General features: G+C 35.1%; 1 protein-coding gene across 35 annotated transcripts in view; it reads right to left on the bottom strand.

The window, feature by feature from the left end:
* Positions 1 to 19283, bottom strand: part of map4k1 (mitogen-activated protein kinase kinase kinase kinase 1) — a 78739-nt gene that overhangs the window by 8636 nt on the left and 50820 nt on the right. For 7 of the 35 annotated variants that reach the window (XR_012391157.1, XR_012391145.1, XR_012391144.1 and 4 more), the window contains exons 2-21: positions 13868 to 13925; positions 13668 to 13758; positions 12848 to 12912; positions 11051 to 11106; positions 10375 to 10465; positions 10205 to 10277; positions 9917 to 10048; positions 9740 to 9802; positions 9572 to 9653; positions 8370 to 8480; positions 8219 to 8300; positions 7940 to 7998; positions 7693 to 7754; positions 7218 to 7265; positions 5813 to 5833; positions 5667 to 5715; positions 5398 to 5566; positions 4513 to 4613; positions 4270 to 4311; positions 3713 to 3791 (exon numbers count right to left, since the gene is read on the bottom strand). Coding sequence is in view for 17 of the 35 variants with exons in the window: in XM_073924161.1 (XP_073780262.1) it covers positions 3713 to 3791; positions 4270 to 4311; positions 4513 to 4613; positions 5398 to 5566; positions 5667 to 5715; positions 5813 to 5833; positions 7218 to 7265; positions 7693 to 7754; positions 7940 to 7998; positions 8219 to 8300; positions 8370 to 8480; positions 9572 to 9653; positions 9740 to 9802; positions 9917 to 10048; positions 10205 to 10277; positions 10375 to 10465; positions 11051 to 11106; positions 12848 to 12912; positions 13668 to 13758; positions 13868 to 13925 (1534 nt within the window). In the remaining 18 variants the exon portion in view is untranslated. Of the gene's footprint in view, positions 1 to 3712; positions 3792 to 4269; positions 4312 to 4500; positions 4614 to 5397; positions 5567 to 5666; positions 5716 to 5812; positions 5834 to 7217; positions 7266 to 7692; positions 7755 to 7939; positions 7999 to 8218; positions 8301 to 8369; positions 8481 to 9571; positions 9654 to 9739; positions 9803 to 9916; positions 10049 to 10204; positions 10278 to 10374; positions 10466 to 11050; positions 11107 to 12847; positions 12913 to 13667; positions 13759 to 13867; positions 13926 to 19283 lie in introns of all 35 variants that reach the window. The other 28 variants (XR_012391159.1, XR_012391146.1, XR_012391158.1 and 25 more) reach the window with 7 other exon arrangements.

Here is a 19283-nt window from a genome sequence, read left to right on the forward strand (position 1 = left end):
TTTAATCATCTATAACCATCTTTAATCATCTATAATCATCTATAATCATCTATAATCATCTACAATCATCTTTAATCATCTATAATCATCTATAATCATCTATAATCATCTTTAATCATCTATAATCATCTATAACCATCTATAATCATCTATAATCATCTTTAATCATCTATAATCATCTTTAATCATCTATAACCATCTTTAATCATCTATAATCCTCTATAACCATCTATAATCATCTATAATCATCTATAATCATCTTTAATCATCTATAATCATCTATAATCATCTATAATCATCTTTAATCATCTATAACCATCTTTAATCATCTATAATCATCTATAATCATCTWTAATCATCTATAATCATCTATAATCATCTATAATCATCTATAATCATCTATAATCATCTATAATAATCTATAATCATCTATAATCATCTATAATCATCTTTAATCATCTATAATCATCTATAATCATCTATAATCCTCTATAACCATCTATAATCATCTATAATCATCTTTTATCATCTATAATCATCTATAATCATCTATAATCATCTATAACCATCTTTAATCATCTATAATCATCTATAATCATCTATAATCATCTTTAATCATCTATAATCATCTTTAATCATCTATAATCATCTTTAATCATCTATAACCATCTATAATCATCTATAATCATCTTTAATCATCTATAATCATCTATAATCATCAATAATCACCTATAATCATCTATAATCCTCTATAACCATCTATAATCATCTATAATCATCTATAATCATCTTTAATCATCTATAATCATCTATAATCATCTATAATTATCTATAATCATCTTTAATCATCTATAATCATCTATAATCCTCTATAACCATCTTTAATCATCTATAATCATCTATAACCATCTATAATCATCTATAACCATCTATAATCATCTATAATCATCTATAACCATCTATAATCCTCTATAATCATCTATAACCATCTATAATCCTCTATAATCATCTTTAATCATCTATAATAATCTATAATCATCTTTAATCATCTATAACCATCTTTAATCATCTATAATCATCTATAATCATCTATAATCATCTATAATCATCTATAACCATCTTTAATCATCTATAATCATCTATAACCATCTATAATCCTCTATAATCATCTATAATCATCTATAATCATCTTTAATCATCTATAATCATCTATAATCATCTATAATCATCTTTAATCATCTATAACCATCTTTAATCATCTATAATCATCTATAACCATCTTTAATCATCTATAACCATCTTTAATCATCTATAATCATCTATAACCATCTTTAATCATCTATAACCATCTTTAATCATCTATAATCATCTATAACCATTTTTAATCATCTATAATCATCTATAATCATCTTTAATCATCTATAACCATCTATAACCATCTATAATCATCTATAATCATCTATAATCATCTTTAATCATCTATAATCCTCTATAACCATCTATAACCATCTATAATCATCTATAATCATCTATAATCATCTTTAATCATCTATAATCATCTTTAATCATCTATAATCATCTATAATCATCTTTAATCATCTATAATCATCTATAATCATCTTTAATCATCTTTAATCATCTATAATCATCTTTAATCATCTATAATCATCTATAATCATCTATAATCATCTTTAATCATCTATAATCATCTATAATCATCTTTAATCATCTTTAATCATCTATAATCATCTATAATCATCTTTAATCATCTTTAATCATCTATAATCATCTTTAATCATCTATAATCATCTATAACCATCTATAATCATCTATAATCATCTACAATCATCTTTAATCATCTATAATCATCTATAATCATCTATAATCATCTTTAATCACCTATAATCCTCTATAATCATCTATAATCATCTTTAATCATCTATAATCATCTATAACCATCTATAATCATCTATAACCATCTATAATCCTCTATAATCATCTATAATCCTCTATAACCATCTATAATCATCTATAATCATCTATAATCATCTATAATCATCTATAATCATCTTTAATCATCTATAATCATCTTTAATCATCTATAACCATCTTTAATCATCTATAATCATCAATAATCATCTATAATCATCTATAATCCTCTATAACCATCTATAATCATCTATAATCATCTACAATCATCTTTAATCATCTATAATCATCTATAATCATCTATAATCATCTTTAATCATCTATAATCATCTATAACCATCTATAATCATCTATAATCATCTTTAATCATCTATAATCATCTTTAATCATCTATAACCATCTTTAATCATCTATAATCATCTATAATCATCTATAATCCTCTATAACCATCTATAATCATCTATAATCATCTATAATCATCTTTAATCATCTATAATCATCTATATTCATCTATAATCATCTTTAATCATCTATAACCATCTTTAATCATCTATAATCATCTATAATCATCTTTAATCATCTATAATCATCTATAATCATCTATAATCATCTATAATCATCTATAATAATCTATAATCATCTATAATCATCTTTAATCATCTATAATCATCTATAATCATCTATAATCCTCTATAACCATCTATAATCATCTATAATCATCTTTAATCATCTATAATCATCTATAATCATCTATAATCATCTATAACCATCTTTAATCATCTATAATCATCTATAATCATCTTTAATCATCTATAATCATCTATAATCATCTATAATCATCTTTAATCATCTATAATCATCTATAATCATCTATAATCCTCTATAACCATCTATAATCATCTATAATCATCTTTAATCATCTATAATCATCTATAATCATCTATAATCATCTATAACCATCTTTAATCATCTATAATCATCTATAATCATCTTTAATCATCTATAATCATCTTTAATCATCTATAACCATCTTTAATCATCTATAATCATCTATAATCATCTATAATCATCTTTAATCATCTATAATCATCTATAATCATCAATAATCATCTATAATCATCTATAATCCTCTATAACCATCTATAATCATCTATAATCATCTATAATCATCTTTAATCATCTATAATCATCTATAATCATCTTTAATCATCTATAATCATCTATAATCCTCTATAACCATCTTTAATCATCTATAATCATCTATAACCATCTATAATCATCTATAACATCTATAATCATCTATAATCATCTATAACCATCTATAATCCTCTATAATCATCTATAATCATCTATAATCATCTATAATCATCTATAATCATCTATAATCATCTTTAATCATCTATAATCATCTATAACCATCTATAATCATCTATAATCATCTACAATCATCTTTAATCATCTATAATCATCTATAATCATCTATAATCATCTATAACCATCTATAATCCTCTATAATCATCTATAATCATCTATAATCATCTATAATCATCTTTAATCATCTATAATCATCTATAATCATCTTTAATCATCTATAGCCATCTTTAATCATCTATAATCATCTATAACCATCTTTAATCATCTATAATCATCTATAACCGTCTTTAATCATCTTTAATCATCTATAACCATCTTTAATCATCTATAATCATCTATAACCATCTTTAATGAACTATAAACATCTATAATCATGTAGATTATACTCTATAACCCCCCAGATGTGCACCTCTAGTGACGGGATGTTCCCATGAGCAGGAGCAGTTGAGCTTCAGTGGACAGCCGTGAAAAACCTTCTTGAAGACGATCTGTGGAGAGACCAGCACAGCCACACATCTGAAACACCTGTGTGTGTGTGTGTGTGTGTGTGTGTGTGTGTGTGTGTGTGTGTGTGTGTGTGTGTGTGTGTGTGTGTGTGTGGTTATGTGTGACTATATGCATCTATATATGCATGTACAGTATGTGTATATGTGTGTGAATATGTGTGGTTGTAAGTGTATGTGCATGTATGTCTGTGTGTACATATGTGTGTGTGTGTGTGTGTGTGTGTGTGTGTGTGTGTGTGTGTGTGTGTGTGGTTATGTGTGACTATATGCATCTATATATGCATGTACAGTATGTGTATATGTGTGTGAATATGTGTGGTTGTAAGTGTATGTGCATGTATGTCTGTGTGTACATATGTGTGTGTGTGTGTGTGTGTGTGTGTGTGTGTGTGTGTGTGTGTGTGTGTGTGTGTGTGTGTGTATTAGTATGAAAATGAGGATATTGAGAGGTCGGACGTACCGGCGGCTTCTTGACCACGGGACTCACACACTCCACTGGATCCTGAAGAAGAGCAGAACACACACCAGAGTCACGCACACACAAATACCGGAGTCAGACACACACACACCAGTCCGATGTGAGTGTGAGATATAATATATGTAAAGATATAAATAAGAGTGTGTGTGTGGGTGTGTGTGTGTGTGTGCAGAAACATCTGGCTGTGCTGCTGTGGCATTTCTCCACACACACCTGCACACACACCTGTGGAGCTTGTCTGCGTCTTCTGTCCTTCTTGGGTGGGAGTTCAGGAGGCTGAAGATCTGCTGGAGGATCAGTGTGAAAACTGGAGAACGCTGATGGATCTGCACGCACACACACACACACACACACACACACACACACACAGAAGCATGCACACGTACATATACATGCGCGCACACACACACACACACACACACACACACACACAGAAGCATGCACACGTACATATACATGCGCGCACACACACACACACACACACACACACACACACACACACACACACACACACACACACAGAAGCATGCACACGTACATATACATGCGCGCACACACACACACACACACACACACACACACACACACACACACACACACAGAAGCATGCACACGTACATATACATGCGCGCACACACACACACACACACACACACACACAGAATTATGCACATGTACATTTACATGCGCGCACACACACACACAGAAGCATGCACAGGTGTTAGGAAGTCTGCAGATATACATACATATTGCATATGTGTGTGTTTGAGTCTTTGCATGTATGTCTGTGTGCGCATGTGTGTGTGTATAATTGTGTACATGTATGTGTGCGTTTATCTGTGTGAGCACACATTTGTGTTTGTGCGTGTGAGTGTATGTGTATTTTGTGCATGTACGCATCGGTTATGTGCATGAGTGTGTGTGTGTGCATGCATTAGTGTGTGTAAGAGTGTGTTTGAATGTGTGTGCATGTTTGTGTGCATTATTGTGTGTTGTAGGTCTCTGTGTGTGTCACCATATGTGTTTTTGGTTTTTGTATGTGTATCTGTGCATATATATGTGTGTGTGTGTGTGTGTGTGTGTGCGTGTGTGTGTGTGTGTGTTGGTTACCTGAGTTAACGCTGCGCACAGATCGTGGTCGTGGGACGGGTCGGGGGCGTGTGTGTGTGCCGCTGGATGTCCTGAATAACGGTGCCGGTGGACACACACTGATGGACACACACTTACTCTGATCCTCTTCTGCTGTCATGCTCTCCTCTGAACTGGTGCGGAGCTTCGGCTACGCACACACACACACACACACACACACACACACAGGTCACACATGTTCTCTTCTATTTTAAACAGGACTGAATGAATGTAAATGAGCACAGACTCACTTTTGGAGGAAGAGGAGGAGGAACTTCATCACTGTACTGCAGTGTGTTACTGAAGAGAAAAGAGCACACACACACACACTCCATCAGCATACACAGAAACATACGCACACACACACCCTCTGTGCCGTGCATAACTGCAAACCTACCTGATGAAGTGACCGGCAGGTCTGTGGATGGAGAACACACTGATCAACCACACACAGAATTATTATCACATGTGTGTGTGTGTGTGTGTGTGTGTGTGTGTGTGTGTGTGTGTGTGTGTGTGTGTGTGTGTGTGTTTGTTACATATTATCTATTTACATATTTGCTGCTATTTAAACGCATGTTGTCTTAAAAGTATTTGTTGTTGCTGTTTAGTCATGAAAAATTAGATTTATTATTATGTTTATTTATAATAACTGTAATTTATATATTTATATTTGTGTGTGTAATGTTTTTGTTTAGATACAAATATGAAAAAGAGTAAACAAAACGATGAACTCGGACTGAAAATACATAAAACCAGTCTGAGATGATTGAGCTTTATGACATGCTGCGTTATCCTGCTGGAAGTAGCCATCAGAAGATGGAGACACTGTGCTCATAAAGGGATGGACATGGTCAGCAGCAATACTCAGGTAGGCTGTGGCGTTGATGCTCAACTGGTACTAATGGACCCAAAGAAAATCTCCCCCACACCATTACACCACCACCACCAGCCTGAACCGCTGATACAAGGCAGGATGATCCATGCTTTCATGTTGTCTGAGCCGAGCATCTGAATGTGTCAGCAGAAATGGAGACTCATCAGAGCAGCAACGTTTCTCCAATCTTCTATTGTCCAGTTTTGGTGAGTCTGTGTGAATTGTAGCCTCAGTTTCCTGTTCTTAGCTGACAGGAGCGGCACCCGGTGTGCTCTTCTGCTGCTGTAGCCCATCCGCCTCAAGGTTGGACGTGTTGTGTGTTCAGAGATGCTCTTCTGCAGAGCTCGGTTGTAACGAGTGCTTATTTGAGTTACTGTTGCCTTTCTATCAGCTGGAACCAGTCTGGCCATTCTCCTCTGACCTCTGGCCTCATCAACAAGGCATTTGCGACTACAGAACTGCCGCTCACTGGAGATTTCCTCTTTGTCGGAGCATTCTCTGTAAAGCCTAGAGATGGCTGTGCGTGAAATTCCCAGTAGATCAGCAGTTTCTGAAATAGTCAGAGCAGCCCGTCTGGCAGCAACAACCATGCCACGTTCAAAGTGTCTTAAATCCCCTTTCTTCCCCATTCTGATGCTCGCTCTGAACTGCAGCAGATCCTCTTGACCATGTCTACATGCCGAAATGCAGTGAGCTGCTGCCATGTGATTGGCTGATTAGATATCTGCGTTAACGAGCAGCTAGACAGGTGTACCTAATAAAGTGACCGGTGAGTGCATATATATATATATATATAAGTATGAAATCCAAAATATGAACCTGTATCTCATGTATGTGTTTTTTATATAGTCACATATTAGATTCATGTGTCACGTATTAAACATAAATTGAGTGTTTATGAGCACAGAGGAGGAGGGTTTCTTACATTTCGACATCATCGTAGTCGTCATCTGTGTCCACACTGGCGTCTCTGCTGGAGAGAAGATGATGAGTTAGAGACGGGAGCTGACTTTTTTTCGGCTTAGTGGTCGCCACAGTGGAATGAACCACTAACTCTTTCAGCATATTGTTTACACAGCGGATGCCCTTCCAGATGCAACCCAGTGCTGGGAAACACCCACACTCATACACTACGGCCAGTGTAGTTGATCAGTTCCCCTAGAGCGCATGTGTTTGAACTATGGGGGAAACCGGAGCACCCGGAGGAAACCCATGGCAACACGGGGAGAACATGCAAACTCCACACAGAAACACCAACTGACCCAGCCGAGACTCAAACCAGAGACCTTCTTGCGGTGAGGCCACAGTGCTAACCACTGAGTGCTAACTACATTGCACATAGAAACAGCAGTATGTAAGCAGATCTGGTGTGTGTGTGTGTGTGTGTGTGGGAGACTCACCTGATGGACTGATTACTGGACGCCAGTAAAGGATTCTTCCACTGACACGTCGATGACCGCAACTAACACACAACAAAAACACCCATCACACACCTGAGATGATGAAGATGTACAGCTTCGATCACTCACAGTTAGCTTTAGTTACACACACACACACACACACACACACACACACACACACACACACACACACACACACACACACACAGACAAACACAGACACACACACACACAGACACACACTCACCGTTGCTTCTAGAGACTCTCGTTTGTCAGATCCTGGTCTCTGTGTGTAAATCTGTTCCACTGAAAACACACAAACACACACACACACACACACACACATACAAACACGCGATCAATCATGAGGGAGAACACACAACACACACACACACAAACTCTCTTAGACTCTCTCACACTCACACTAACACACACACACCCCACCCCCCCCCAAACACACACCCACCACCCCCCCCCCCCCCCCCCCCCACACACACACACACACACACACACACTGGTGTCTTACAGCTGATGTCGGAGTTGGTTCTCTCTGCTTTGTTGTGTCTGTTGATGGAGTGTATTCTCCTGAGCGAATGCGGGACAACAACCTGAAGGAAACACAGTTATGAGTGTGTGTGTGTGTGCGTGTGTGTGTGTGTGTGTGTGTGTGTGTGTACCTCCATGTCGTCCTCGTCTGTGTGTAAACACTCTTTCTCAGGGTGTTTGAGTTTGTCCAGCAGCTCCAGTGTTAACTCCTGCCTCAGCGACGGCTGCGTCACAAACCCGTGCTGGAACACAACAACAACAAACACACTATTAACACACACACACACAACAAAACACAAACACACACAGACAAACATACAGAAATACACACACACAGACATGTGCACAAACACACGAAAACAAATACACACACATACACGCAAAATAAACGCAAAAAAAAAACGCAAAAATACACAAACACACACAGACAAACAAACACAAAAAAACACACAATTACACAGACATGCAAACATAAAACACACAAATACACAAACACATACAAAAGCAGACACGCAAAAGCACAGGCACACAAAATTTACACAGACACTTACAGAAACACAGAGACACACAAAAACACAAATACACACATACATACATACAAAAACACGCATACACAAATACACACAGACACACAAACACACACAGACAAACAAATACACACAAACACAGAAATACATACACATAAACAAATACAAACAAAAATACAGAAACACACAAATACACATACACACAAACACACACACAAAAATACACAAACACATACAAATCAGACACACAAATACACAAAAGCACAGACACACACAAAAACAGACACAAAATCACAGACACACACATAGAAAACACAGACACGCAAATTGTTAAATACACAAACATATAGACACAAATACACCTACACACAAACACAAATACAAAGACACGCAAACATAAAACACACAAATATACAAATGCAAACACACAGACATACAAATACACAGACACGCAAATACACAAACAGCCACACAAATACATGGACACACACAAAAACAGGCAAAAAAGCACAGACACACACATAGAAAACACAGACACACAAATTGTCAAATACACAAACAGACACACAAATACAAGGACACACACAAAAACAGGCAAAAAAGCACAGACACACACACACAAAACAGACACACAAATAGTCAAATACACAAACATTGAGACAAATACACAAACACACAAATGCACAAACACAAATACACAGACAGGCAAATACACAGACACACACACACACATACAACTCAGACAGAAACCCTAACACAAGTACACGAATACACGAATAGACCAACACACACACACACACACACACCGTGAGCATCTTCTTGGCGCCGGGTCTCTTCTTGGGGTTGCGGATCAGCATGGCCTTCACGAAGCTGTAGAACATCGTAGACCTAAAAAGAAACGAATCATCTGCTGAATCACTCTGACTGAATCACTCTAACCGATTCACTGATGCTTCACTCTGTCAGTCTCTCACCATCTGGACTTGTCTTTGAGTTTTGGAGGCTGATAACCGCTCTTAGACATCAGGAACAACACTCTGAAACACACACACACACACACACACACAGTCAACCTGCATCTGAATCTCTTGAAGTTGGGTTATCTTAGAAATTGTTGCATGCATGTGTGTGCGTGTGTGTTTGTGTTGTACCTGAGTGGATGTACATCAAACAGTGGCGGCTGTAGCTCTGCCAGCTCTATAGCCGTGATTCCCACAGACCAGATATCACACAGCTCATTATATCCTCCTTTAATCTCCACCGCAGCCACTTCTGGAGCCATCCTGAAGACACACACACACAAACACACTCTAACAGCTGAACACTAACACACACTCACACTGACTGCTAACACACACTCTACACACTGCATTTACAGCAGAAGAAGTGTTCATTCACAACCCAGCAGCAGAGGTCAAACACACGTAAGTGTTTCTCACCAGTACGGCGTCCCGATGAAGGACATGCGGCGCGCTAAAGTGGCTGTGATCTGAGCAGAGATGCCGAAATCCGCTGTAAACACGCAGAGACATGAGCGTTAGACAGAGCGACACACACACACACACACACACACACACACACACAAAGTGTTTCCAGCAGCTCTACCCACCCAGTTTGACTTCTCCGTGGTCATTCAGTAGAATATTTGCACCCTTAATGTCTCGGTGGATCTTCTTCTGTCCGTGAAGATAATCCAGACCCTGAAGCACACACAGAGCACAGCACAGCTTTGAAAAGATACTACAACCATCCATAGCAAACAATACTACAGTGTGTGTTTGATCCAAACTTAAAGTAATATTCTGTGATGATTCTACAGTTGCTATGGTAACACAACACCTATAGTAATTGATCTGTTGTGGTGATTCTACAGTTGCTATAGTAACACAACATCTATAGTAATTGATCTGTTGTGGTGATTCTACAGTTGCTATGGTAACATAACACCTATAGTAATTGATCTGTTGTGGTGATTCTACAGTTGCTATGGTAACATAACACCTATAGTAATTGATCTGTTGTGGTGATTCTACAGTTGCTATGGTAACAACACCTATAGTAATTGATCTGTTGTGGTGATTCTACAGTTGCTATGGTAACAACACCTATAGTAATTGATCTGTTGTGGTGATTCTACAGTTGCTATGGTAACAACACCTATAGTAATTGATCTGTTGTGTTGATTCTACAGTTGCTACGGTGTGTGTGTGTGTGTGTGTGTGTGTGTGTGTGTGTGTGTGTGTGTGTGTGTGTGTGTGTGTGTGTGTGTGTGTGTGTGTGTGTACCTGCAGCATCTCTCGACAGATGTAGGCGATCTGCAGTTCTGACAGAGGACCCGTCACTGAGAAAAACAACACAACATTATATATTATATATATAACAAAATATAAATAAATATTAAAGCAAATCAGACGTCTGGTGTTCAGGTCATCCTGAAGCTCTGCATGTACAGTATACAAATATTATTACAGATATTGTATTGTTTACAGTATAAACCTTAATTTCCTTTTGCTTATACCTCACACTTGTTAAAAAACAGTTATGGACTGATTAATCAATATTGGACACGTTTTAAAAATGAAAATGGACATTTTTAAAATCAGATTAATTAATCAGATCCTTTCACAGCAATATCTATGAGGTTTTGTAAGAAAAAGATACATTTAAGTATCATATATTTGGATTAAAACTATATAAATATAATTATTTCATTTGCATATTATTTTCATCACTATACTTTATTTTATTATTATTATTCTGATATTGTATTATCTCATATAACCATTCAATCATTTTCTTTTCAGCTTAGTCCCGGGGTCGCCACAGAGGAATGAACCGCCAACTTATCCAGCATTTATTTTACACAGCGGATGCCCTTCCAGCTGCAACCCATCTCTGGGAAACGTCCATACACACTCATTCTCACACATACACATGGACAACTTAGCCAATTCACCTGTACCGCATGTGTTTTGACTGTGAGGGAATATCAAATAACCATAAATATCACATATACTACATTAATATAAAATAATCAAATAAAATATAATTATTTATATTAATAAACAAATAAAATAATAATATAAGATAATGTAATAAAACATCATTTATATTATATCATAATTTATTTCATTTATGATTTATATTTTTATTTGTCTATTATTTTTAATTATCATTCATTCATTTTCCTTCGCTCAGTCTCTTTATTTATCAAGGGTCACCACAGCGGAATGAACTGCCAACTATTCCAGCATGTTTTACGCAGCGGATGCCCTTCCAGCTGCAACCCAGTACTGAGAAACACCCAACACACTCATACACTACGGCCAGTGTAGTTGATCAGTTCCCCTATATCGCATGTGTTTGGACTGTGGGGGAAACCGGAGCACCTGGAGGAAACCCACGCCAACACGGGGAGAACATGCAAACTCCACACAGAAACACCAACTGACCCAGCCGAGACTCAAACCAGAGACCTTCTTGCTGTGTGGCCACAGTGCTAACCACCGTGTCAGCCTTTTAATTATCATATTACATTAAATTATTATATTATTCTAATTTTTAGTGACCAAAAACAGGCAAAATCTGTAAATCTTGAGTATAATATGTCTGCTTATTAGTATTATTAAATAATTATTTCACACATTAAAAATGTTATTGCTAATATCAGTATACATGGTTTTGAATGCATCTTGACCATTTGAATAAATCTACACTAAATACTGAGGGAATAACTGATGCTCTGATCACTGCAGAAGCATCTGTGTGTGTGTGTGTGTGTGTGTGTGTGTGTGTGTGTGTGTGTGTGTGTGTGTGTGTGTGTGTGTGTGTGTGTGTGTGTGTGTGTGTGTGTGTGTGTGTGTCATTCTCTAGCTAATGTTTGCCACATACTGTTTAAATGAGAGACGTCTGATTAAGCTGAAGCTGTGTATTGTTAAACGGCACACACACACACACACACACACACACACACACACACACACACACCAGCCGCGGCTCTGAAAGGTCACAGATATTTTTATGCCATTAAAAACAGGAAACTGAGAGAGAAAAGCCATCGATGTGAGACACTGCTGCTTTACCGTGGTAAATGTCCTGCAGAGAGCCTCCACCGCAGTACTCCATGCAGATCCACAGTTTATTCATCCTGCAGCACAACATCATCATCATCATCATCATCATCACACTCAAACAGCCCTGTGGAAAACTCCACTACTGAGACAAGCACACACTCTGTAAGGGTTTTAACGTCTATAATGACAATGGCTTTAGTTCTCATTTGAGTCTCTGCTGGTGTTTTTAAACCTTCTAATCAGTGTCAATTTACCACAGATACATCCTAATCAAATATCTCAGCAAAACACAGTAAACCATCACAACTGACTGCTTTTAATGGCTAACATGGGAAGTTTCATAAAAATATTGATGGTTGTATAATTTGTAATTGTGATTTTGTTAGTGTGTGTGTGTGTGTGTGTGTGTGTGTGTGTGTGTTTGTTTGTGGTAGGGATACTTTAGATGGACAAAAAATGTTATAATGAACAATACTGCTTCAGTCCCACATGAACAATCTACTACAGCAACTCAGAGCATAGTAAAATATATTATACTGCATTATTATGTACAACAATTCTTTTTATTACTATTGTTGTCGAGTTACCATAGCAACTGTAGAATCACCACAACAGATCAATTACTGTAGTTGTTGTTACCATGGCAACTATAGTATCATTACAACAGATCAATTACTATAGCTGTCGAGTTGCCATAGCAACTGTAGAATCTCCACAACAGAGTTCATGAATTAGTTTGCGGTGCTGTGCTATATCATGGTTCAAAAACGCTCTACTGTAAACTACTGTAGTATTTTTCATGTGGGAGTTTTGTCCTCAGTTTTGTCACCTGATGTAGCTGCCGTAATATGCCACGATGTTTCTGTGCGTACAGCTCTTCACCATCACAATCTCTTGCTGGATGATGGAGAAATCATCCTCTGTAAACCACACACACACACAAACACACACACACACACAGAATGGAAGTGTTTTACTTGATTGTTTTGACGCTATAATTATGTGCGATACATAATGAGACACTCTTACCAGGCTCCATTTTGATGATCTTTATGGCGGCCAATTCGCCATTCTGTTTATTACGCGCCTAAAAACACACAAACACAGAACTCAGTCATAATAAAAAACACACGAGGTGTCTGCCTCTGCGCTTTGGACAGTTATGAAAACACACACCATTCATTCATTTTCTTTTCAGCTTAGTCCCTTTATAAATCTGGGGTCGCCACAGAGGAATGAACCGCCAACTCATTCAGCATATGTTTTAAGCAGCGGATACCCTTCCAGCAAGGAAACACCCACACACACTCATTCACAAACACACTCATACACCACGGCCAGTGTAGTTGATCAGTTCCCCTATAGTGCATGTGTTTGGACTGTGGGGGAAACCGGAGCACCAGGAGGAAACCCACACCAACACGGGGAGAACATGCAAACTCCACATGGAAACACCAACTGACCCAGTTGGGACTCAAACCAGCGACCTTCTTGCTGTGAGGTGAACATTCTACCCACTGCACCACAGAGCAGCCGAAAGCACAAATCATTCAGTCCAATGAGAAAAGCAGTGTTTGATTCAGATGTTTGGAGGAAGATGACGATCAGTGTTGGTGTAATGAGATATGAAGTAACTATCTACTTACACTAAATTACATAGAGACTGAAAAGTACATTTCAGTTCCTTTTAGGTCATTTCAATAAAGTGACATAATGTACTTGCCTTAAACAGTGTAAATAAATTCAGGAATTTTGTATAAATCAATTCTGTAGTTTTATTTTTGTTATGCAATTGAAAATACTATCTAAAATTGTTTTTCTTTCCTCAGTATTATTTTTAAATAGTTTTATTTTCTAATAAATAATTTTTTAGCCACAGTCATGATGAAAGTACATTATATTTCAATTTGTTATTCAGCAAAATACTGAGTTTGCATGTAAAATTTTGAGTCAGGAATTAAGTATTTATAGCAGGTTTGAAATGTGTGATGTTTTAAATATAGTGTTTACCTTTTCTCTCATTGCAGAGTAGTGTTTTTTTAATAAAGTATTTTAATGTGTGTTATTATAATGCAGCTTAATAAAGCTAAACCCCATGTAAGACTCAAATTCAAAGAAATGAAAGAGCTTTATTTCTAGTTTCTATATGCACAATATTAGATTTATAAGGATTTTAAGCAGTATTGGGTCATGTAGCTGCATGTAAATACATTCTTATTAGGTAAATAAATGACCTGTCAGACATGATAATAAGGACAGTAGTTTAAATATAATTTGAATGATGTATTTAGTGATGAATTAGTTTGTAAAGTGATGGTTTGCTCATTCGGGCTCATATGTGTGCTATTGTAGATCTGACAGAAATATAAACAACATGAAGCTGTGTTTCTGAATATGAACCTGAGCATTCCGGGATAAAACAATCAGCGATAAAAGGCTGTAAAATATCTGTGGATCCAAAAATAACTTCCACAACTTCTGCTTTTTCGAGACAGAAGGCGAGAGCGCAGCGTCTGTGTGAGAATAAACACGTGCTGGAAGAAAAACAGACGCTCGGCGTGTGGAAAGTTGGTTGGAGAGTTGCGTTCCTGCTCTGACACACACAAACACTCCTACACACCCATGAGCGCATCAGTAAACAGGTCAGTGTGTGTGATGAGACACTTCATCAAACAAACACACACACACACACACACAAACAACGATGATCAGTTTAGGATTTACTAAGAGATTGGGTGGATTATTTTTCAACTGTAATGAGTTACTGATTACAAATGACATATATAGAATGTGCAGTCGGTAATATAGTCTGTTGGATTACATACGCATGGTTGTACTTTCAGATTACTTTCATTACACACTTATGGTAATGTAATCTGACTACTCTAGATTATATTTACATACATTTTACCCAATAATGCTAATGTAACTGACTACTTTTGGATTGCCACTAGATTACTTTTATTCCACATTAATGCTAAAATAATCGTATTACTTTGGATTACATTTATTGCACATTTATTGCACATTTAGCGTAATGTAATCTATTATTGGATTACATTTACATTCCTTTTATTACACATTTATAGTAATGTGTCTTATTTCAGATTACATTTAGATTACTTTTATTACACATTTATGCTGAAGTAATCTGACTACTTTTGGATTACAATGAGATTATTTTTATAACACATGTATGCTAATATAATCAAACTACATTCGTATTACTTTTAGATTACATTTATTACATATTTATAGTAATGTTATCAGATTTTTTGCATTACTTTTAGATTGCATTACACATTTATGCTAATATCATCTCACTAAATTTGGATTACCATTAAATTACATTTATAAACACTTATGTTAATATAATAATCTCACTATTATTGGATTACTGTTAGATTACTTTTATTATATATTTAGGGTAATGTAATATAGCTACATTTGGGTTACATTTACATTACATTTATTACACATTTATGCTAATAAAATCTCAGTACTATTGGGTTACATTTAGATTACTTTTATTACACATTTATGCTATTGTAATCTGGCTACTTTTGGATTTCTTTTAGATTACTTTGATTACACATTTATAGTAATGTCATTTGACTACTTTTAGATTACAATTAATTACTTTTATTACAGATTTATGCTAATATAATCTAACTACATTCGGATTACTTTTAGATTATTTTACAACAAATTTATGGTAATGTAATCTGACTTTGTTTGGAATATTTATAAATTACTTTTATTGTGCATTTGGGGTAATGTAATCATACTACATTCGGATTACTTTTAATTTACAATCATTGCATGTTTATGTTAATAGAATCTAACTACATTTGGGTTACATTTACATTACATTTATGATAATATAATCTCACTACTTTTGGATTCCTTTAGATTGCTTTACTACACATTTATGTTAATGTAATCTGACTCCTTTTGGATTACATTTATTACATATTTACGCTAATATGATATCACTAAATTTGGATTACATTTACATTACATTTATTACACATTTAAGGAAATATAATCTGAATACTTTTGGATTACATTTAGGTTAAATTGATTACACATTTATGCTAATTGAAACTCACTTATTTTTTATTACACTTAGATTACTTTTACTACACATTTATGATAATGTAATCTGACTACATTTAGATTACTTTTATTACACATTTATAGTATTATAATCTGATTTCTTTCGGATTACTTTCAGATTACTTTTATCCCATGTTTATAATAGCGCAATTAGATTACTTTTAGATTACTTTTATCACGTTTATAATAATGTAATCATATTGGTTTCAGATTACTTTTAGATTACTTTTATAATAATTATAATAATGTAATCAGATTTCTTTCAGATTACTTTTAGATTACTTTTATCACGTTTATAATAATGTAATCATATTGGTTTCAGATTACTTTTAGATTACTTTTATAATAATTATAATAATGTAATCAGATTTCTTTCAGATTACTTTTATCATGTTTATAATAATGTAATCATATTTCTTTCGGATTACTTTCAGATTACTTTTATCACATGTTTATAATAACGCAATCAGATTACTTTTAGATTAATTTTCTCACGTTTATAATAATGTAATCATATTGGTTTCAGATTACTTTTAGATTACTTTTATAATAATTATAATAATGTAATCAGATTTCTTTCAGATTACTTTTAGATTACTTTTATCACGTTTATAATAATGTAATCATATTGGTTTCAGATTACTTTTAGATTACTTTTATAATAATTATAATAATGTAATCAGATTTCTTTCAGATTACTTTTATCATGTTTATAATAATGTAATCATATTTCTTTCGGATTACTTTCAGATTACTTTTATCACATGTTTATAATAACGCAATCAGATTACTTTTAGATTAATTTTCTCACGTTTATAATAATGTAATCATATTGGTTTCAGATTACTTTTAGATTACTTTTATAATAATTATAATAATGTAATCAGATTTCTTTCAGATTACTTTTAGATTACTTTTATCACGTTTATAATAATGAAATCAGATTTCTTTTGGATTACTTTTAGATTACCTTATTACAAATATATATTAATGCAATTTGACAACTTTTGGATTACATTTACATTACATTTATTACACATTTATTCATTCATTAATTTTCTTTTCAGCTTAGTTCCTTTATTAATCAGGGGTTGCCACAGCAGAATGAACTGCCTATTACACATTTATTCTAATGTAATCTGACTACTGTTGGATTACTTTTAAATTACTTTATACACATTTATGTTAATGTAATCTGATTACTATTAGATTACTTTTATGAAAAAGCCTTATTTGACATCACATATATCGAGAAAAAAGCAAACTTGCAAAAAACAATATTGAAAACCATGAAATATCAGCTGCAACTTAAAATATCAAATACGTAAAAACACAAAGTGCAGATGAAGTATTAATAAAAAAACAGCAAACTATAAAAACATTGTAAACATAAACGTCAGATTTAAGAGAATGAATGAACTGTGAAACATGTACAGCCATTGTGTAAATAATATGCAATAATGTAGTCCAATAAAAGTAACTGTAATCTGATTACGAGAATTTAATAAATCAGTCTAATTACAAATACTTGTATTTTGGATGGACTCTAGACTACATATAAAGCTCTACTGTGGAGCTGCACACATCAACTGTTCGCATGTTTGCTGAGGTTTGTTTCGCGCTGAAAACCATCTGTGAGCACGTCTGGATGTGGTCTGAATACATCTGCTGTGTGAGTTTCCCATCCATCTACAGCTCAACATCAGTGAATGTTGGACTCTTTCAGCTGATAAAACACGACATCTGACTGCTGATATTTTATACAAACACTCACACACACACACACACACACACACACACACACACACACACACACACACACACACACACACACACACACACACACACACACTCACACACTCACACACACAATCATATACACAACTAGCAGAAGATTGAAAACTAGAATAAACTCTCACTTCTGCATTTCCTCTCTACGAATAACACCTGCTACACACACACACAAACATACACAAGCACACACATACTTATGCACACAAACACATACAACAACACACCCGGAACACTGCATATACACACTCACACACACACATACACACTAAAACAACATTTATGTGCACATACATTACATACAACATACATACATCTCATACACACAAACACTATACACACACACTCATTGGCCACTTTATTAGGTACACCTGTCCAGCTGCTCGGTGGCGCAGATTTCTAATCAGCCAATCACATGGCAGCAGCTCACTGCATGTCGGCATGTAGACATGATCAAGAGGATCTGCTGCAGGTCAGAGCGAGCATCAGAATGGGGAAGAAAGAGAATTTAAGAGACTTTGAACGTGGCATGGTT

Source organism: Danio rerio, chromosome 15 (assembly GCF_049306965.1).
Source record: "Danio rerio strain Tuebingen ecotype United States chromosome 15, GRCz12tu, whole genome shotgun sequence".
Taxonomy (NCBI): domain Eukaryota; kingdom Metazoa; phylum Chordata; class Actinopteri; order Cypriniformes; family Danionidae; genus Danio; species Danio rerio.